This window comes from Saccostrea cucullata, unplaced genomic scaffold, assembly GCF_032062105.1.
Source record: "Saccostrea cucullata isolate Sc308-1 unplaced genomic scaffold, CSIRO_AGI_Scuc_v1 ctg711, whole genome shotgun sequence".
NCBI classification, from domain to species: Eukaryota; Metazoa; Mollusca; class Bivalvia; order Ostreida; family Ostreidae; genus Saccostrea; species Saccostrea cuccullata.
The window spans coordinates 50,619-73,168 of NW_026919801.1; the positions used below are offsets into that span (position 1 = coordinate 50,619).

Here is a 22,550-nt window from a genome sequence, read left to right on the forward strand (position 1 = left end):
CACTATAGAAAATTCAGTAATAGTTTTGAAGAGTTGAAGTCGGAATTTTTGCTTCTCAGTCTTTGTATTTCGAGTGATAAGGTAGAATTGTAAGGATAACGTTTATGGCGTTGCACTTGAAATTATCAAAGTTTTAATTACAAGTAGCATTGATAGAGTAATGAACGGAATTCTCCGCAGCATTAAAGCTTGGATTGGCAAGATATCTTCTTTCAATCTATCCGTAATGTAGTTAAAAAAATGCAAATACCGAGTTCTTCGAATTTTAATTTAAAGCAAATGACTAGAATCAATTATGTTTTATTGTTTCACTTTAAATGATTGATTATAACAAATTCTGACAGAGAGAAATGTGTAGATGTTAAAACAAGCAGTTAAACAAGTACTTGGACACGTTATTTTAGAGGACGACGTTTTGGTTATCACACGGAGGGCTGTTTACCTGTACGCTACCTTCAGACACAGGTGCCAGAACATCTGGTTCCTTGTCTCACCTGTAGCTACACCTGTCACAATCACAGATTTGTCCGCGGACTAGTGTTTTCCGATTGTAAACTATTGCTTTCATTAAACTTGATCATAGACAAAACAAAGTAGATACGCGTCGTTGTAAGGAAACGCTTTGACTCCATCTGACAATATAGACAGTTCTCTACAGAATTAGTCATTTTATCGTCTAGTTTCGATATCTTTCCAGTTTACCTTGTCTTATCGAAATGTTATATGTTTTTATAATTCTTTGATTATTTAGCATTATTTAGCATTGCCTTTTACAGCCCTCTGGTACACACTGTCCCTCTGTTTACTCATATAAATTGTTGCTTTAATGATTATCTTGTAGAGATATTTAACCTTAAATTAAAATTGATAATAGAATAATTCAGCAGATATTACTATATATACCATTGAAATTATTAAAGAAATTAAAAAAAATCAGTTAGTGGGAGTTATCTCTCTTATTATGGAGGTCAGTGAACCTTAAGGAGATGTTGAACATGACCTTTGATGCCCCCTCCACATCCCAAAATAAGTTTCATCTGCGTTCTTTCATTTCCAAAATTAGGGATGTGATACTGAACATATTGACTGTTTATATGTACTATTTGAAAATAACTCTTAGCATCTTCTTGTTGAATGCTCGGAGACCATTTGTATTAACTGAGCTTGAGCTTTTTTTTTTTTTTTTTTTTGTTTGCATGGGAAGGTTTTTTTTTTTAGTTTTTAATCAATAAATCGATATTTGATACTAAGTATTCTGATTATGTGCTGATTATGTGCTACAAAACCTTCAGATATTAATGAGCACTTTGTGACCTTAATTTTCCTTTTAATTCTGGGATAAAAAATCTGCTGCTTAATTGACTCTGACATTTTTTTCAGATTCCACAAAGGAATTTTCAGTTCTACAAGATGAACTCGAGTCTTACACAATCCTACCTATATTTCCCTGTCGCTAGCGACACAGAAAGTTCTCTTTCTTAATTGTTTTTACACATCTGTCTCTTCAATATAAATTAGGTTTTGCTTTAAAAATATCATCATCTAATAAAGCATAATGCTTTATGAGTGCTTTAAAAAATCAGAATAAGTTACTGGAATCTCGTATTTGTAAATTTACAACAACAAAAAATTTTTTTTTGATTGGCAGTACACGCATCTTCGCCAGCGTGTCAGAAACCTTTGGCTATAGCGAAGATGCAGTTCACGTAACTGATTATTTTCTGTGATGTCTTCGTCATTAAAGAAAGATTGATAATGAAGTATATATGTGAACTTAACAAAACAGATTTTTCTAACAAACAATAGTCACGAAATTTAATTATCATCCATATTGATATAAAGGAATGTCAATATCGAAATGAGAATACTCAAGTAATTTCCATTTATTCAAAGTGTATCTGTATCAATTCCTTAGAAGTTAACTTAAACATTTAATGTGATTGTCTTCAGACGAAATTAATAGCTTACAGATTGTCGTGAAAAAGTGATTATTACATTCATATCATTTTTGGAATCAGTACTAGTTCTAGAAAGCGTGCGTGAAAGTGTTGAAATCAAAAGTATCTTATTTGCCGCGTGTTGTCTGTCATCAATATGTGTCAAGTTAATTATCCTAAACTCTGTAGATTCTCAATGTCATTTCGGAGATCTATTGCATGATGTATCTTTTTTTTCCAGACAGTTTCATTCGGTGCAGTTTTGATATGTTCAGTTCTTTTGTCATCGGTGTACTATAAATGTTCTTAAAGTAACAAATTCTATGCATTTCACTTTTATATGAGGGTTTTTTAAAGTTATTACTTTGACTATTTTTATTAAAGTTGATTACTTATTCAAAGATTAACAATAATTAAATGTAATTTGCTTTTATAATTCTAAAACCTGAAGGTGAGATGCAATAAAGCTGTCTTTTAAGAAATAATTGAAAAGTAAATTTTGCGTTTATTTGCAATTTTCATATTTTGTTTAAAAACACCAAGATAATTCTAATCTAAAAAGATTGTTTTTGACATATGTTCTTCTACGTTTGTCATTTAGCAAAGTACATCTGCACGCTAAAAATAAAACAGGAGAAAAGAAATATAAGTCCCGAACTTCAGAGTCGCTTTTGCTGAATTAAGTTGTCTATTAATTATTTATTCATTCATTTATTTACTAGTATAAAATTAAATGATAAGCAGAAGCATTAAAAAAAATAACAGAAAAGAAAGCAAAATTTGTGTATTTTTCGTTTTAAATCAAAAGATAATGATTTTATGTCGTACGAAGAGCCCGTAATAATAATTCCTACTTGATTTTTAAATGTACGTCAAAATTCCAGATAGCGAGATTGGCATTCTGACCGTATTTTAAAATGAAATGTCATCGTTTCCTTTAATGTTGAGCATAGATATATAAAATTGGAAGCCAAATTATGCGAGGTATGTCTCAATGCGGTGGAAAAATGGTCAGATACTTTGTAGAAGCTAGTCATGTTACGGGTTAATGCGTTCTCTTTCAGCATATTTACAGAGTATACTTACAATGTATACAAAACTCTGCATCTTCGACGTCATGTTTCAATATTATGAGGGTATTTACTTCACAAAATTTCACCCTTTAATTTGGCATTGTGAAAAATATATATTATTTCAGACGGCTGAACTTGATTTTTAAGAGCAAAACGTTTATGATCAATGTTCTAACATTCACAAATTGCTTTGAAGTTGAAAGGTGTCAATCAACTTTATTAAATGTTAATATTTAGTAAGGTACATTGAACGAGGATGTGCGATTAATGTCATGTTATCCGAGATTTTTTTTACTGTTTTTTTTTCCCTTTATATCATAAAATAGTAGGATTTCATATATTGAATTTAAGGTGTTTTAGAACTTATTGACACAGGTGGGCATCTGGTCATTTTTACACCTGGGAAACGCCCACCAAGCAGGTGTGCACCACTAATACTGTAGATGTATACAAAACATATAAGTAAAGTAATCCTCCATGTTTTTCTCTTTTGTAGAGAATGCATTAAAAGTAGAAAATTAAGATTTATAATTTAACGGCTTAGAGTCAACATAGCAATTGACCACGACTTCACTTGTCAAAGCACTTGCGCAAACACTCGCTTAGACCCTCTAAATATTATCTTTTTATCTGAGTACTTGAGGTTAGAGGGTGATATGTAACAAGCGATAAACGGGAGCAGAGAACACACCTGGCCACTTCAGGTGTGTCGACGAGAAACAGGTATATTGAAAAGGTGACATAAAGAGGGTCGGCGAACAAACCCCGCATCGTCACGAGTGCACCTCTCGCTTGTCGAATCATAAATCGCCGATTAAGTCGTGATAAAAAGGAATAATACATGGTATAATATTCGTGTTAGTCCCCCTATTTACTTTTGTTAATTAAGAGTGTCAATAAAATTTGACAAAATCTTATTTTAATACGACTAATGTGTTCGGAATAACAACGAATTATGAATTTGATTTTCACTTTGTTGTCGAAATTAATAGGAATATTATGCAGAAAATTGAAAATTATCTGATCGCACCCCATGGCACAATTAGAAAGTTAATGAAATGTTTTGAGTTATTTATAATAAAAGTGCATACAATGAAGTACGTTACAGGACAAACAAATACAGGACAAGACTAATTGTAATTTAAATCGTTAAGATTATTACTAATTATTCAACAAATACATAAAGCTTCAGGGAGAATTTAGGGAAGCCCAGCGTGATCTTTACGTTTTCTTCGTTTCTTCGGAGAAATTCTTTCCTTTAAAGCACACTGACACTTTTCTGCTACAGTAGATAGTAATTATATCGACAAACATTATTCTATAAATTAAGTTCTCTTTCAATCTGGCATGTCAAAATGTTTCCAAATTTATGCAAAGCATGTCAAAGATTTGAAGTGAAGGAGAGGCGGAATTTCGCTAAACCTGTCAAAACTCTTTAGGAAGCCTGGAATCGCCGGCGTTCGATATACCAAGACTATTATTGGACGACCTCGAACTTCAGAATATGTCATTTATTCATGAAATGTGAGAAAAAAATTTTTTTTTTGTTTTTAAAAATATGGAATAAAAGTTCATTGCGTTGAAAAATTCTTTCACACTTCTTTGTGAGGGCTGGATAGTTAGGATGGATACATGTTCTTAAGACACTTTAGAGACTTGACTGTGGTCTTGGACTATGTATTACACTGAATTTCTAAGGCTTGTTGTCGCCCTAAGTGTCGTGGTAGAAGCAGCCAAAAGAGCGCCAAAACGCGGTACTGTATTTACTGGCTTTTTTTCTTTTTTTCGTGGCCTTTGTTTTACTGTAATCTTTATAAATTCAAATTAATTTTCTTGGAAAAATTAAGAGTATTTTTTCCTCCTTTTGACCAGTGTTAAATTTTTAATCATTTTTGGTAAAACAAATTCAGGAAGTTAATAATTTTTTTTGCCTTTCTAATCAAAAAGGGTATTAATAATATAATGAATGGGACAAAGAATAGAAAGGGAATGAAGTAAAAAAAAAAAAAAATTTAATAGTCTGCAATTTAATTGGTTTATTTTCTCGCATAGTTTAACGTCTTCCAGACTATTTCAAATCTCATGAAATGAATATACAATGTACATTAATTATGTAAATTAATTATGTAATAGTTATTAATTTAACTGTATATTAACCTCTGGACTTTGATTATATGCTTAATTCTAATCATTAATGTATAAGTTTATATAATGTTGGAGTTCTTGTTGTACATTGATTTCATTTTGATTAAGAGGCCTTGGTGTTTGTAGCTATTTTAGACTATATTGGTCTCCTTTAGAAGAAGAGCTCCATTTAAAGATATACAAAAAATGATCAAATTTTAAAACTAAAATTATGAATTTTTTCTTTGCCAAATGATAGTTGACAGCTAAAGATATATCTAAAAAATTATTATATATTTGATGGTAAATTTTTCGACCCCAGCCTCCTGAAGTATTTATCATTCCCGATAAGCTTTATTTACTAAAATAAAATATATCAGGGAGGACAGTAAATAACAACAGTAAATTAAAAATTAGAAAATGAGAAACAAAAAATAAAAGAAAAAAAATTAACATATAGCCCACGAATTATTTTATTATTGATTATTTCAGAAGAAAACTGTAGTCTTTTTAAAACTTCATAGATTTTAGCGACAAATAAATTCGGTTATGTTCGTAGTGACTTTCAAAGAGGATGAGTTTAATTCAATTATTGCTTAATAAATACATTATATTTTGAAGTAATATACATGTAATGGTATTGGAAAAAATATGAATGAATCAATGTCCACGAGAAACATCCTCTGAATTTCATTATCTGTATTTAAAAAAGACTTAACTTCATAATGCATAATTTCGAATTATTATTTAACCTGCTCTGCTTAATTCATATGAATTCATAGTGTATTTCACTTTGCATATTTTTTGCCATTGGAAAATATTTTCTTTTAAAACAATATTGCTTATCAAAGCATTATAAGATTTTCATTAACGATATGTAATTGAATATGTCTATTTTTCAGCGTCAGAAGCCGATAGAACCAGCAGTAACTGCGTCCGAGAGAGGAACGAGGCGCTAGAGATCGCCAGACGACCGACGTTCGGGGTGTACATCCCAGAATGCCAGGATGACGGTACGTACGCGGAGCGACAATGCCATGTAACAAGTGGTTTTTGTTGGTGTGTGACCCCTGACGGAAAACCAATCGAGGGGACCCCGGTGCACGGGAGAGACCCGGCCTGTAGAGGTATTAACTGGCTACATCCGGTTCCTGTGACGCTTCCTGTGGATCTTCTGCCATATTGTTGTCAATGACAACACACAGAGCTTTGTTGACTTAACAACAGTCCAAATATATGTTTTCGTGATTAATCAAAATGCATCCTTGTTACCTATCTTTTCCAGTCGTTTCATCTTAGCATTGTTTGGTAAAAATCACGAAAAAGTTGTATATTTTCTAACAGCATGGTCATTTTGTCGTCCTGCATGATATGTTTACAAATATTTATATAAACAGACAAGAAAAATGTGTAAATACTCTTACTCATTGCTTCTGTCTTTCCCCCTCGTTTTATGTTGGAAAAACTTTCACAATTATATACTCGGAAGTTACCTATAGAAAATTATCAAATAACTGGTAAAACTTATTACAAGCTTTCAAATTTATAGACGTTTTGTCTATGATGTCTTATGAAGAGTTTAATATCTTTTTTTGTGGACAGAGATGGAGAAATTAGATAAATCAGATAAACTTTATTAATTAAATTGGATTTTCTTTAGTAATTTAGTGCTTATTATTAATTGAAAATTAAAAAATAGATAAATTATCATTTTTTTAAGAAAACCAATGTACGTGTATTCATATGTCTTTTCGGAGTGCTGAAAATTTTCCCTCAATTTGACAGGAAAGAAAATTGGGAAAAAACGTAGACAGCCCCGGCGAGACCGGGGTAAAAAGAAGAAAAAGAAGAGACGGAAAAGTAAGTATAGTACGTTTATAAAGAAGACCATGGTAATTTGTGAACCGTAATCACACCGACTAGGTCACAAATTTAAAACGCAGTTTTTAGAGTTTTTCGGGGGGAGGGGGGGGATTATAAAATGATTACTTTAGTTTTGGACTTCTCACTTTTTAATATAATTTAATGAGTTTTTGCATCGAATTTCTCGTCATGAGAATCAAACCTTTGATTAATTTTTTACCAATTAAATACCACAAAATGGCTGATTCACAAGATCTTACAAATTAAGAGTTTCTCATCTATTACTTTTAATTTCAGATTTTAAAACCTTTGTTTAAACTTTTAAGGCATCTGTTAAATATCGGATCAGGATAGATAATGATTTCTTTCACAACAGAGGAAACTAGCATCAGTAAATTCTATGTAAAATTTACTTCATATTTATTATCTTTGGATTTTCAGGTAAAAAACTTTGATTATGGTGCTCTATAAATATATATAGGCGTGAAGAGGGCAATTAATATCTAAGTAAAAGTAAATTAATCGTGGTTCATCGCTCCAGAAAGCCACACGTTACGATAATACTTACCATTCTTTTTCCTCACTTAAAATTCTTGTCTTATAAAACAAAACATCTCTGTTCATTTATTTGTTAAAAATAGTGAACCCAGTGACGGCTTTTTTACACAATTATCATTACAAACCAATTTAGATTCCTCTGTTGCGCAAATTGCATTTCCTAGATCCTCAGCATTATGAATGAACAAGTAGAACATTCTTGGTTATGATTTAATTTGAAACTTTTGCCCCGGTAATTGACCCTTATAATATGTTTCTAATTATGAATTGTAAAATCTTTATTCTCAAATATTTTAAGAGAGTGGATCTATTTATATCCACCAATCCAGCGAGCCTATCGTATGAGATGCAATGCTCCCTGGTTGTACCAGCTGAGATCTTGTTGTTTCTATTACGCAGGTTGTAAAACGGCTGACAAACAGAAATTTAACCAGAATATCGTTAAGGTGTTCACTGACGAATATAAAAGGGCCGTAACTGTGTCTGGAGCGGCTTTGTGTGAGTTCCAACAAGCAAGATTCTCCCTAATCATGCTAATTAAATAAACATATCTTTATTCAAATATTTGCTGGTTACTTTAAACTTATTTATGGTATTTGTTCTTTCAAGTCTGTAGGAAAATACATTTTCATATGAAAATAAAGATAATTAATAAATCGTAAATCAATGAATTTTAAATATTTCATAAATTAATATTTGTAATTACTGAATGTCATAGACAAGAACTTACATTTCAGTGGACACAGACAAAACCTTAGCACAGAAAGTGATTGAGTGGAAATTTGATCAGCTTGATAAAAATAAAGACAATATCTTGAAACGCAAAGAAACTAGGACAATTAAAAGAATGGTCAGGAAATTAATACAACCGAAGGCCTGCGCGCGCAGATTCCTGGAGTACTGCGATTCCGATCGGAATCGAGTGATCGTTCGGAAGGAGTGGTCATTCTGCCTCACGACCAATGCTAACAGCAGTGAGTAGTCGGTTATTTTGGATGAATGAGAAAAAATTCTTCGTTTCATAAAATTCTATAGTAATCATAAGCAAGAGATATTTATGAATGATTTACATTTCTAAAAGTTATTTAGGATAATGTTATAAAGTAAAAGAACATTATAAGATTTAAAGATAATATAAGCTTATTGTGAATTTTTTTGTGAGATTATACAATGATTATTATCTTGATTTTGTTAGCTGTTGGATTCATTCAACAGCTGGTGAAATCAAACTTTGCCTCGTTTCGGTGATGACATCACATAACAATACTGCTTACTAATAAGACTTGCAAAATATCCCTTATAAAACCATGTCTTCAGTGTACATGTATGTGAAGTACTGACGTTCTCAGTTTTCTTGTGTAGGGATTCATAGGGGCCCGCCAATCATAATTCAGCCTACCTGTAAGTTTAGATGTTGTAAAACACGGTTATGTTATTTTTATTTGCATTAGATCTACTTCATGAATGGTTTTGACTAGATGCACACTCCGATCCAATTTTTATATTCTTAGCATGTTGATGTTGTGTGGAATGCAATTGATTGTTAGTAGTTATTTTTGGCATGATTGGGTCTGTTGTAGTTAGTTACAGACGAGTCTCAATATTTTGAGAAGGGATTTTGAAATACTTATACTATAATAATTTTTCACTGACAATAAGATGTGCAGTAAAACTGCAACATTTTGACGAAGACAATATGATAAATTTGTTGGCAGCTTTGACTTTGATAATGTGACAAATCTCTTGATGGCTTTTTGTCATTCCGAAACGAGAGCAGAAAAAGGACGATTTTATGAAGATCCAGTTTGAAATTGAATCAAAATTCAAAGATAAAACTATGTTTTTATCGAGTTTATTTTTACCCATTGTCCATCTTGATTTATTGTTAAGTCCAATAAGAAATGTCAGCGTCACGACTCTTCATATCTCCGTCCTAATCTTGTGTGTTACAATTTCGACATTTGAGGATTGCAATGGGTACTGTTTACAAATTTATGTGATGAAGTGATGCTTTCCATTAAAGTGTTGACCATTTGAGGAAGAACAGACACTTGATCATCTAAATTACAAACAGTGCCCTCTTTATTTGCAATTTTCAAATGTAAACCTTTCTGCTCTTTCCTCTGCTTGTAAACTGACCAGGCTTTCAAGTAAGATGACCTTCGGTAATTCAAAGACTTCTGTAATATTTCAAATGATTTATATATTTTGACTAAAATTTTCAGACCTTGTTTGAATGAAGACCCATTTCTATCTAACCAAAATAAAAAGACAAAATAACGATGACCTCATTTTCAACTTGACGTTTGGTTATGCTTTTTGAACATCTCTGACTGATTATTTTTTTTTAATTCATGGTGAGTGCTTAAAGTCCCGAATTGCATGCTTTCTCTTCGAAAATCCGAGTTTGATAAGTGTAGAGCATTATCTTTTTTTTCTCTAGAGAAATACCTTTAGTAAATTAGAAAAAAATATGTATCTATAAAAATGAAATGTCTTAGAAGGGAGGGTGGAGATAGCTGAACGGGATCAGACTCGGGTTTTATTTTCTTCACTTACTAACAAAATGACGACCTTTGAGTAAAACAGTGAGTAATCACCAGAACAATTAGGTTTACCCCATTTTATGTAGTTTCTCGTCGAATTTTCTTCTCGCTGACAACAGACCAAACGCTGAAGACTCCAGAAAAAGAGGAACCAGAGGGTATTGTTTATTTATTCTCAATATATATATTTATCAATATTTAAAGGCAATCCTTAATTCATAACTTTTATTTCTGTATTCTACTTGGATGATTATAAGCACTTTCAATGTAATATATCTTGCGTTTTTGGCAATTGCGCATGCTTGGGATTGCATGATATCATAGTTTACTTCGCATGGTCTGTGTGTGATACTCAATACTCCTATATCAAATCTCACTTGTAAGTTCTCTTAACTTTTTTGAATTTATGATTACAATTTTTGACATTGATCTCTCTGTTTTTATGCTCTCTCTCTCTCTCTCTCTCTCTCTCTCTCTCTCTCTCTCTCTGCTTTAATGAGTGTCATTCAAATATATCATTTCTGTACATATATCCTCGTTTCTTCTTCATTAATGAGATGAAATAACTATTAATTACATTTATTAATTGCTATATCTTGTATGACCTTATTCTTTGTAACTACTTACATTGTCAACGAATATACAAGAAGATTATTGATTTATTTATTTAAGATCCAGTCCTAATGAGGATTTGGTCTGCCATGTCTACGTATGAATATTTTTTTCAAAACTTATTTTGCACATTTATGAAATACGGAGATAACGAACAGTATTGAAGCTCAAAAGTCCACTAAAACAACACAAAGCCGGAGCAAAACAAACACAGACCTTTAAAACATCAGAGGTGGGATCAGATGCCATGAAGAATTAAGTAACCCTTGCCGACTGGTGCTCCACTCATGTTTGAGCAAACGGGAAATACAAAGAAATTCCTTGTATAAAGATTGGTTAAACAATCGGTATGAAAACGTCAATTAGCATTCGACTTATCCCAATGAGCTTGAAATATAAGCAACCACAGAGTCTAGCTGACATATGTTTCATATTTGGATATTTTTCTAGAAAAAGATGTTAATGGTAATCTAACGACCAAGCTTTATGATAAAAGCGATTATATCCATCTAATTTTCAACTTTAACTCCCCTTACCTATGGAGTAATATACTTTTATCACCTGTGTATATGGGGTTTATGTCTCTCAGTAGATTCAATACAGAAGAGAATGCAATACGTGTGAACAATTTTTAAAAAGAGATAAGCTATTGAAAAGCAAATTAATGAAACAAAGATATCAACAGTCTCATTTGAAATCATAATTTTGCAAGTTTTTTGTCAGTACAATGACCTTGTCAGCAAATACAACCGGTCATTGAGTCAAATGCTGCTTGTCGTTCTTCATACTTCTTGTTAGTTCATTATATACAAACTGAAACAAACTGAATTGTCGTTTTCTCCCTTTAACCCGATCATAACAAGGAACACACAGCAGGTGTGACCGTTCGGCAGAGGGATGCTTACTCCTCCATGACACCTGATCCTACGTCTGATTATTTTGGGGCTCAGTGATTGCTAAGCCATCGATTTGTATTGCTTGAATGGACTTTTGAGGTATCTCCATACATTTTATCAATCATATTTTGCACTTGGTAAGGTCAATTGTATCAACCACAGAACTTTCGAAACGATGACTTCAAAAGAGGTTGTTGATATCCTTGATTCATCAACCCTATGCTTGCCCCGTTTCTCAAATTTGTTCGTACGAGTATCCCTTTGCATAACGAATTGAAGAGGAGAGATAAACCTTCTCTCCAGGTGATAAGGGTTTAATGGTACACAATTAATTCAAGTTGACGATACAGAAATTGACGTCATCACGTTAATCATCAAGTTTTGTTGTTCGATTAGTTTTGAAGTCTTTTTATAATTAAATATCCAAATATGAAACAAGTGTGTCAGACTCTGTGGTAGCTTTCATTTCAAGTTCAATTGATTTCATGGAGTTGGCACTTGAATGGAAGTGACCATTGTTTATTGAAAGAAGAATATCAACAGTCTCGTTTACAATCACCCTTTTGGTAGTTCTATGGTCGATACAATAATCATGTCAGCAAAAACAATCTATCATTCGGTCAGATGCTAATTGACGTTTTCCTTTCAATTGTGTGGCCATTCTTTACACACTGAATTGTCGACGGAATGTCTGTTAGTTTTCCGATCATGACAAGGAGCTCACAGTGGGTTTGACAGGGGATGCTCACTCCTCCATGGTACCTAATCCTACCTCTGATGTTTTGGAGGTCGGTGGTTGCCCTGCTCCTATTTTGTATTGTTTTATGTACTTTTGAGTTTGAATACTGTTCGTTATCACCATTTGGTTATTCCCTCTTTGAAACCGACCCATTCAGTAACTGGAAGGACAATGTATATTCGTTGACAGTACTGTGAAGTAGAACTGAATAAATTTCTTGATTTCTTTACAAACACAGCCTCACCAAAGGTCCGTCAGCCCATCATAGGCGAGGCCGGGAGTTCCCTGACTGGCCTTAATCCCAGGCAATCCATCTTTGTCACCGATTCTAGACCAGACTTGGAAGGTACTTAGCCGCCATTTCAGTCCATGTGTAATGTCCACAAATAGTTAATAAAGTATTAAAGATAAACGAGAGAAGATGATCTCATCCATATCGGTTATATATTTCTTTTTTCAACAATAACAGTTGTAATATCAGTTAAGATTTAAGGTTGAAGGGATGTTGTATTTTCCTTCTGAGACTATCCAATGCACGTTTTTATCTCATTTTTCTTATTCTCTTCGATTCGAACTTGACTTCTTTAAAGCACTTGCTGATCTTTTTTATTCAATACTTTTTTCTAAAATAAAAAAGTAGTTACTAATAAAAGGTTTATTTAGTTTTATACATGAGTTGTAGACATTGTTTTACAAATGTGGTTATAGAGGAATCATTAGTAATCATTTATTTCAATTTTAAAGAATTCCATGCATTAACCCTAATTGCAGTCGCTAGTGAGGGGACTATGGTAAAATTAAAATTATTGGTTAAATGTTTTGTCACCTCGTTCCATCTCTGCTTCGACACCCGCTGGTGGTGGCGTCTAAAACCACGCGCTGTCACCTGACCTGTTCCGGCTTACCGCAAAAGCTTTTCAGAGCGAGGGGATGGTGTTACACGCTTTTTATTGACAAAACCCAAAAAGTCTAGCTTTGCTTCTGTAATCTTTCACAATAAATTGTTCAATATTTCTACAAAATTTATTAAATCTGTATATTTAGATTCAGTAATACAAAGTCACCTTTAACAAGGTATTTTTCTTGTACAGTTGGCCTTGGAAGAAAGAGTTGTTCTGAGGAGCGGGCTCTCTCCCTCAACCAACGGTCGGCGGATCCTGACGGGGGGATCTATATACCGCAGTGTTCTCCTGACGGCAAATATAACATCGTGCAATGTCACAAATATTGCTGGTGCGCTGATCGAGAAACAGGGATGCCGCTTAAAGGCATAAAAGCTAAACTGGCCTCTAAAGGCCCTCCGCAGTGCAATATTACAACAGAGCGTGAAATGCCTGGTAAGCATCAAAGTGTACTTATAGTGTTAATACTTTTCTTCAGGTAAAAACATTAGTCATTTTCACGTGTAATTTTGTGTCATTATTCTGTGAGATTTGATTTTTTGGCTGGATTACCGAAATTTCAGAAGCAGCATTTTTGTACGTCATCTGAAAATTAACTTACTTTTTACCATACAAAAAGTAGTTTAACTTAATCTTTTTTCCGATATAATTTTATATATTGCATAATTATTTTAAAAAATCAAGGTGAGTGTACACATTTTCTATATTTACAAGGCTCTTTTCTTTGATTTTTCAAGGTTGTCCATTTGTCAAGAAAGCTAGGTTTTTAACTGGTTTACTGAATATGTTTGTGTCAGAGATGAAGAACGATTCCACGGGAAGGTAAAATTTCATTTCAATTTTTATCATCCTATTAAAACCTACGCACATGATTATGCAAAGGAGTCCATCTTTGATTTGATTATGTAATATTAGGACAGCGACATTTTAGGATGTAGGGATTAGCATAATGAAATAAATTTCCGATATCTCATCAGCTGATAAGTATATATATAATCCCCTGACGTATGTCTGTAATATTTTAGTTTTCAATTCAATATGAGAAGAGGAAAGGTGCAAGAAAAGACGTTGCACATAAAATTTTGTTTTCCCTTTAGATGTGTCATACTACGGCTATAAATTCATGACAGTATTCAATGTTCTTATTTTATGTTTCAAATGTAGCATTAAATTTCCAAACATTTGTGTAATTGTTTCACCTGCCTTTGAATTATCAATAAAACTTGGAGAGCCTACAGGTGTAGTAAGAAAACTTGGCGCAGGTGTGTTGCTCATAAACTCCACGTGTTCCAAAATAATGGGACGGGTATCAACTATTTAAGCTGGCATCACGGGGGCTGAGCACAGTTTATGTCGACATGTTAATTAAGACAGTCTTACCGTCAGAATAAAATAAGAGATAAGAGGAGAGAGGACATTACTTGATTTAAGCCAATCATTAAGTCCTGACCTAATAATAACCGTATTGATCCCGGGGGACCCACGGTAGGTAATGGACGACTTCCAGGGCCGTCAATCTTCCAGCGGTGACACCGTCTGTTTGTCAAAACGATACTACTGATGTGTGTGACCTGCTTATCTACCGTTCTTCAGTTTGACCCTATTTGACCCCAGCATGTCCCTATATGGGTAGTCACAGCTGGGCACAGTTTATAGAATGTCAAACATTTTCTCTTTACCACAAATAAGCAGATCGTTTGATCAACTTTGCCTGAATTGTGCATGTGATAGGTCTTGCTACTAGGTCTGGCATTCATCATGTATTACTATTAATATTGTATTGAAAATGAATTTATTTAAAGCTCACCTTTTACGTTGCTTTCAATCTATTTTCATTTTCTTCAGTTCGAGTGACACGAACACTAATGAATCTGACTACCAGAAGGCTGCCAGATGGAAGTTCAAAAGTCTGGATATGAATAAAAACATGGTAACAATCTAAAAAAGGATTCAAAAAATAATCAAATAAGATGGCTTTCCACTGAAGTGCGTGGCAATTGTTGAAACGTAACTGATATATTTTGGAAGGGTAAACAACGATTTAAAAAAAATATTTGAAAAAATAAAATACATCAAAGAAAAAAGAGAATTATGATTAAAAAAAAAATGATAAATGTTTGGAAAATGAATCTTGAAATGCATATGGTCCTAACTTTCCATGAAAAGAAATGATCTGTAATTATTACTGGTGTCTTCTCTCCTCTTTTTCAGAACTTGGACAGGAGAGAAGTGAAAAAATTCCGCAAACTTATACCAAAACAGAAAGAAACTAGAAAGTGTAGCAGGAATTTTCTCAGATATTGTGACGAAAATACAAATAAGAAAATAACTTTAGAAGAATGGTTAAGCTGTACAAACTTAAGCGGTAAGATTCTTTTCTCTTTTTGAATTGGCAAAAAAATGAGGCAAAATAAATGGTTGAAACAATCCATCCAACATTAACCTTGAAAGCATGAAAAAACCAAGTAAAATAAAGCAAAGATTAATCATCATTTGAACATTTGCAACACAGCATTTTATAAAACGATATAAAATTGTGTGGTTTTATACAAAGGGAAAAATGATAAGCTCTCGGAAAGGTGTAGAAAAATGAGGCCAACATAAATCCCTGGTATCAATCAAACACTCACATAACTTTTTAATAGAAAAGAAAACAAGATGAAATGGTTGTTTCCTAGACTGTTAGGCATAATTCACTTTCATAAAAAAAAAATGAGTAATAAATTTTACCATCTTAAAAAATTGTACCTGTATAATGCAGAGTCATTTGCTTTGTTGAATAACGGTTTTCATACTGATGCCGTTATAGAATTTATGACAGTTTTTACCGTTATATTCCGATTATGACAAGGAGCACACTGCGGGTGTGACTGGTTGGCAGGGGATGCTCACTCCTCCATGGCACCTGATCCCGCATCTGTTGTTTTGTAGGTCCGTGTTTGCTCTGCTCCTATTTTGATTTGTTTAATGGACTTTTGAGCTTGAATACTGCCTTATTACGAGGGTTGATCCAAAAGTAATGTCACAGCTTACATATCTTTTATATTTGGCGTCATATTATCAAACACAACATATCAAAAGATGCACAAATACAAATCTAATTAAATTAACTTTGAAAATTTTATTTAATAATGTTTATTTGATTTTATTTTAAAGATGTTTAAAACATAGAGCATAGGGGGTGTCGCCGCGTCCCAATTGAACGTCACGTTTAAAGTGTATTTTTTTCTGAGAATGAAAAAGACAAACACATTAAAAGATTCTAAAAAAGCACCTATTCTCTCATTTTTTTTCAAAAGACACAATTCAAGTCAATTTCTTGTCCTTAATTGAAAATTAAATGACGGTATTGGTATTTGTGATCATAAACATTGTTGTTTTACTCTGTTGAATTGAACAAAGGGATTGTCGAAATGGGCAAAACGGCTTGACGAGTTGTAATGATTTTTTGCTTCAAAATATGGGAATCATCACTAGCGATGGTTACGGTAATTAATCATACTCCCAGAATAAAGAATGTAAATAAGAGACTTCTTTATAGATGGTTTCAGCAATTTTGTGTAGGTGATGGGTCATTGAATGATAAGCAGAGGACAGAAAGACCGAAAGATAGGGGATCGGACAAAAACGTTCAATGTTGTCTGACGTTGTCAAAAAGAAAGACGGATAGAGTGACATGTGAATTTCTAAGTTTGCTACTGTTCAAAACATTTGGACAGAGGGCTTAATTATGACAAGAGTGAGTGTATAATGGTACCAAGAATTCTTAGAGAAAGTAGAATTGGTGAAAGTGTTAGCGAATCACAAAAATGTTTTAATGAAACAAAGGGGAAATGCTTAAAAGTATGACGGTGCGTATCCGTCGTACGACGTTATATTTAGGTGCGGCGACTTCCATAAACGCACATTGTTTAAAATCCTATATTTCGGAAAGTATACATCATATTGTTTCGAGTTTTTCAGGTCTGATTTGAAATAAATAAAGCTTTCATCATGTATAATTTTGTTGTTTTACGTCTATTAATAGGAATTTTATCAGAGTTGTGGCATTACTTTTGGATCAACCCTCGTATCTGCATATATTTCATTTGTTAAAGATATCTATCAAAAATGTTTCAATGTCTAATGGTACCTGATTCAAACCTTTGATTCCTTTCGTATGTTTTGCAGACTATGGCTTAATCGTTTCAGAGAGTCCACGAAGAAAAGGTAAAAATCCTCTCAGAGAATACTTAAAGCCAAGTTAACATTGAATTTCGCCCAATAAAATAACAAAAACATTCTGAAGAGTGAAGTACTTCAGTGACGTCCTGCTTCAGCGGAAGCGTGAATGCCCGGATGCAGCCAACATATTCCTGGCAAAGCTGCGTTATTGTTGACCTATATAAATCATGTGATCTCAGAAAGCCAACAATATTTGTGACAACCTGTGACGTCACCCTAAAAGTTGATGTTTGCAGCAATGTCCAACTTAGTCCCAAGCAGAAGTATTAGATAGTTAAATATCAACTCCAATCACTGTTTATGATTTGTTGGTAGTTTAATATTTGTGTTCTTTGTTATTTCCATGTCAGCCTAAATGGTTTATAATGTGTATTTATTACGTTCTAATAGTGGCATTGTTTTAATTGTGGGTCTGTTATAGATTTGGAACACTTAGTATAATGGACTTTGTCTGAGAGAAACAGAGCTGTCAGTTAAATGCCTTCTGTTCGTACTGTACACAAATTTAGCGATGAACATTTACTTTAATATATATTAAAGTTTCAAAATAAACTATCCCAATAATTCACAAGCATGTTTTAATTGTATATTAACGTTGAAAGGCAATGCAATTGAGATATGGTATATAATATTTAGTTCACGGAAATGGTTGTTAATATTTGTGTTCTTTGTTATTTCCATGTCAGCCTAAATGGTTTATAATGTGTATTTATTACGTTCTAATAGTGGCATTGTTTTAATTGTGGGTCTGTTATAGATTTGGAACACTTAGTATAATGGACTTTGTCTGAGAGAAACAGAGCTGTCAGTTAAATGCCTTCTGTTCGTACTGTACACAAATTTAGCGATGAACATTTACTTTAATATATATTAAAGTTTCAAAATAAACTATCCCAATAATTCACAAGCATGTTTTAATTGTATATTAACGTTGAAAGGCAATGCAATTGAGATATGGTATATAATATTTAGTTCACGGAAATGGTTGTCTGAAAGTTTCCGTAAAATTAAAACTTCATGATTTTGCCAATCACACAAGGATCTATTTATGAAGATTTTCAGTAGACTTCAATTCATCATTCTTTTTACATCCGCTGATCACAAGACGATTTTTTATGTTTAAAAGAAAAATGTTTACTGTTTACTTATTATGTATTTTGACAGGCAAGATTCCATTATCATTTATCAATAAAAACCGTGCATTTTTTCTATAGTTTTTAGTTACACGAATATTGAATTTGGTCAGAAAACTAAAAATGTAGAGTATAGGAAGCATTTTGTTAATTGTATGTCCATGAACATCTATTGTTACATTATTTGTAAATTTTATTCATTTTGTCGTATGTACATGCATGTTTCTGAACGGGATTCAGAGTTGTTGTGTCATAAAATGTTCTTTAATTTAATTAAAAACGATTGACCAAGGTTTTTTTGTTGTTATTTTTGGAGAAGGAAGAAATAGCATTTATTCTGGAGATCGTCAAACAAAAACGTGACGACATATTCTAAAAGCGCCTACAGCCTTCAAATAGAACATGTTTTATATCTATAGAAAAATGTTTCCAAAATAACGATATATTTACTTTTTATTAAGGGGAATCTATGCGGTTCTTAGTTTATTTTTGTATGCTTTTATAAATGACAAAAGTTTTGCATAATTTCACGAAAAAATGCATTTTCCCCAAAATGAGTACATTGTATAAAGAATTTCTTTCTCTCTTTTTAAATTTAATTTTCGCATAAATCAAGGTATTTTTCAAATTTATTTCCGTAATAAATAAATATGCTAGACTTTGTGGCATATATTGCATACCGAACGACGTTTTCCCCTTTTATACTTCAAATATAATAAATACATAGCAAACATTTACCTTAAATCTAGAAGAAAATGTTTTCATAACAAAAAAATTTTAAATGAACGAATTTGATTTTAAGCCACAGTATATAATTCTTGATTATGAATGATATTGCTTATATTTTTGATTGTATTAATACAATGTCCCTTTTTATAAAAGTAAAAAAAAATATATGAATACCATTTCTTGTATAAAAGGATTTACAAGAAATTATAAAAATCTCCAAGAGAAGAAAAGAAAAAACTCAACGTGTACACAAATGTACGGAAGCCCTGGAGGGACATTGACTTACTTGTTATGACTTATTTGTTATAACTTTTTTGTTTTGACTTATGTGTTGTGAATGTTTCGTTGCTAGTTAAAACTAAGTGTAAGAAAGCTACTGAAAACCTGTTGCTTGGCTTACTTTTATGATAAAAATGATATTTAGTCCTATTTTAACTGTGGTTTTTGATTTACAAATTGTAGTTTAACGTCCATTGTAGTTGTAATTCCTAAAGTAAATTTTATATTCTTTTTGTTGTTATTACTTAATTCTTATTTTCTAAAAGTTATTACATAATTCTTATATGTAACTTCCAGTTTGCATGATGATTGACAAACTGACAATCACTACTATTTTATTTTGTCGCTAGTAATAAATTCAAGGACTTTTTTTCTGAAACTATACGTTGCCTTCATCTTTCACACCACTTTTTGTAAACTAAACTCGTCATAACAAATTCAAAATAACAAGAAATCAAAGTTAATTCATAAGAACTAAGTCAAAACACATAAGAACTAAGTCAAAACATATAAGAAATAAGTCAAAACACATAAGAAATAAATCAATATCTATCAAGGGCGTCCGTAATTAACAGATAAAAATTTATTAATTACATCAGTTTTGTACGTTTAACTACAAATCTACAATAAATCGTTCTCAATAGCTTACCTACACTTAGTTAGAACTAACAAAAAAAATCTTAAAACAAATAAGTCAAAACAAAAAAGTTTTAACAAATAAGTCATAACAAGTAAGTCAATGTCCCTCCAGGGCTTCCGTACAAATGTGTTTAAATGCTGTCTAACAATTTGTATGAAAAAACATCAGTCAACAAACAACTTCACAATATATTTTATTTGCTAACAAAGTCATTTTCACAGAATTTTCGAAATGTGGAAATTAAATAGTACTGTTGAAGTCGTTTCATTAAATAATTGGTCAAAAACTTCATTTGTTTAAAAATGGTTTCTACGTGAAGCATTCTTTTGCATATCGAATCAACGATACAAAATCCTATATGTAGGTGATAAAGGTATATTGCAACATAAATAAGTGAAGCTGACGATTGAAAAGTTGAAGTCATCACGTTTATCATAATGCGTTGTTGTATAAATAAAATTATAATTTTTAAACTTAAATATCTTTTATTTGAAGTTTTTGTATTCATATGAAGCAGAATTTATTATTTTATTTATAAACTTACAAGAGAAGAAGAAAAACTTGCTGTGATCTTCAACTCTATTTTCACATGTATCCTCGATATTTTATCAATTAGCAAAAGTTCTGTTCATGTGTCGACTCGATATATTCAAACGAACTTAAAATAAAGAATACCAGAAAGTCTGACAGTCTGTTTTAGATGTTCCTTGGATTTTTCAAAACTTATTTCTGATTTAACCCGCGCTTTTCGAATATATTGTATTACAGTACTTCTTAATTTTCTCCTTCCCTAGTGTTGATATATATAAGTGAGGAGTAAAGTGATGAGGCCAGACATTACCGGTTCTGGAATATTGGTATAGGGTAGAGAAGATGAAAGAGAGACAATATCGGCTAACTAAAACTGTATTACAAACAAGATGACTTTAGATTTTCCAACGACAGCTCCCCATTTTAATGCAGTATTATTCTAACAACAGCTGCATGCTTATACTGCTAATTTTTACACAAGGGGTAATTTGTTCTGAGTGCAATCAATTTTTAGACCGAGACAAGCTACACTGACAAATAAGCACAAGGGATTTCGAGAACCCCGTTGACAGTCAGCTTTTCAGAAATCCTTCGTTGATTAGCAACACCTTATTTGTCAATACAACTCAATGCTGAGTCGTATTTTGTGTATCACGTCCAGACAATTCGTTACGTCATTGTCTTTGTACGGCGGTTCACGGAAGAGACCACCACATACCTGACTCTCAGCAGATGTGACTTAACAACATGGAATGCTTACTCCTCTTAGGCACGTGATCCCATCTCTGGAATTTCAGGGGTCAATGCTTTTCCTCTTTACCATGTCTTTTTATTTCACTGGACCAGTTGTGTTGAAATCTGCATCTTTGATGTTACTGAACTTCAACAACCCCGTTTAAAGTCAACATTTTGATATTTTCATCGTCGTCAATGTGTGATATTTTTACATTATAAGTATAATTGAAAAACATATTATAAGACATGATATTGTTTTATATTATAATTATTTTCTGAGTTCAGTTTAGTTGTTGTTATGGACATTGTGCTAGAAACAATTCAAACTTAAAAAGAAATATTGATCGTATCTCCGGAACCTTAAAGGAAAGCCAATCAGTGGTTAAGCACTTTTCAAGTCTTGTTTTCTTACGTCAATAGTTATTAATTATTTATGATTTTCATATAGATCCAGGGAATGTCGATTTCACCGTCTCAATTGATCTAGATTTTGCAAACGTTTCTAAAGTACACAGTTAACCTGAATTAAGCATACAAGTTCCACATACATGTATATATGTAAAAACCTTTGTAAAAACATACAAGCCCATACAAATTTGTTTTTGTTTGTCGGGTATCTGCTACTTCATAAAATATATTCGGAGACAGGTAAAAGTATTCAAGCTTAAAAGTCCATAAAATAAGATATAAAATAGGAGTAGAGAAAACAGACCTCCAAAACATCAGAAATGGGATCAGGAACCATTGAGGAGTGAGCATCACCTGTCGACTGTTCACACACACCATCCGTCGTAGAAAACAGTGTGTAAATAATGGCCTAACAATTAGTCTGACACCCATTCTCAATATAAGGGCACAAACAGTGTCGCCGCATTTTTATTCAGATTAAATATCTCTTGTGCCAATTTTTACATGTACAGCATGGACGGAATGATACAACAGAATAAGAATTCGTAATATAATTGATTTGGAAGGATTGTTAACGAGTTCCAGAATAAAGCGATACTGCCGTTTTGAAATGTACGTTAC

General features: G+C 32.5%; 1 protein-coding gene across 8 annotated transcripts in view; it reads left to right on the forward strand.

Moving 5' to 3' along the window:
* LOC134238329 (SPARC-related modular calcium-binding protein 1-like) overlaps positions 1-17,558 on the forward strand; it is a 58,345-nt gene extending 40,787 nt beyond the window's left edge. For 2 of the 8 annotated variants that reach the window (XM_062720499.1, XM_062720458.1), the window contains exons 3-13: positions 6,037-6,261; positions 6,920-6,994; positions 7,955-8,053; positions 8,293-8,529; positions 10,188-10,259; positions 12,587-12,694; positions 13,440-13,685; positions 13,988-14,072; positions 15,096-15,180; positions 15,462-15,615; positions 17,421-17,552. In XM_062720499.1, coding sequence (XP_062576483.1) covers positions 6,037-6,261; positions 6,920-6,994; positions 7,955-8,053; positions 8,293-8,529; positions 10,188-10,259; positions 12,587-12,694; positions 13,440-13,685; positions 13,988-14,072; positions 15,096-15,180; positions 15,462-15,615; positions 17,421-17,497 — 1,463 coding nt within the window. In that variant the 3' untranslated portion in view covers positions 17,498-17,552. Of the gene's footprint in view, positions 1-4,561; positions 4,765-6,036; positions 6,262-6,919; positions 6,995-7,954; positions 8,054-8,292; positions 8,530-8,917; positions 8,957-10,187; positions 10,260-12,586; positions 12,695-13,439; positions 13,686-13,987; positions 14,073-15,095; positions 15,181-15,461; positions 15,616-17,420 lie in introns of those variants that run through there. The other 6 variants (XM_062720506.1, XM_062720480.1, XM_062720472.1 and 3 more) reach the window with 6 other exon arrangements.
* The last annotated feature ends 4,992 nt before the right edge of the window (positions 17,559-22,550 follow it).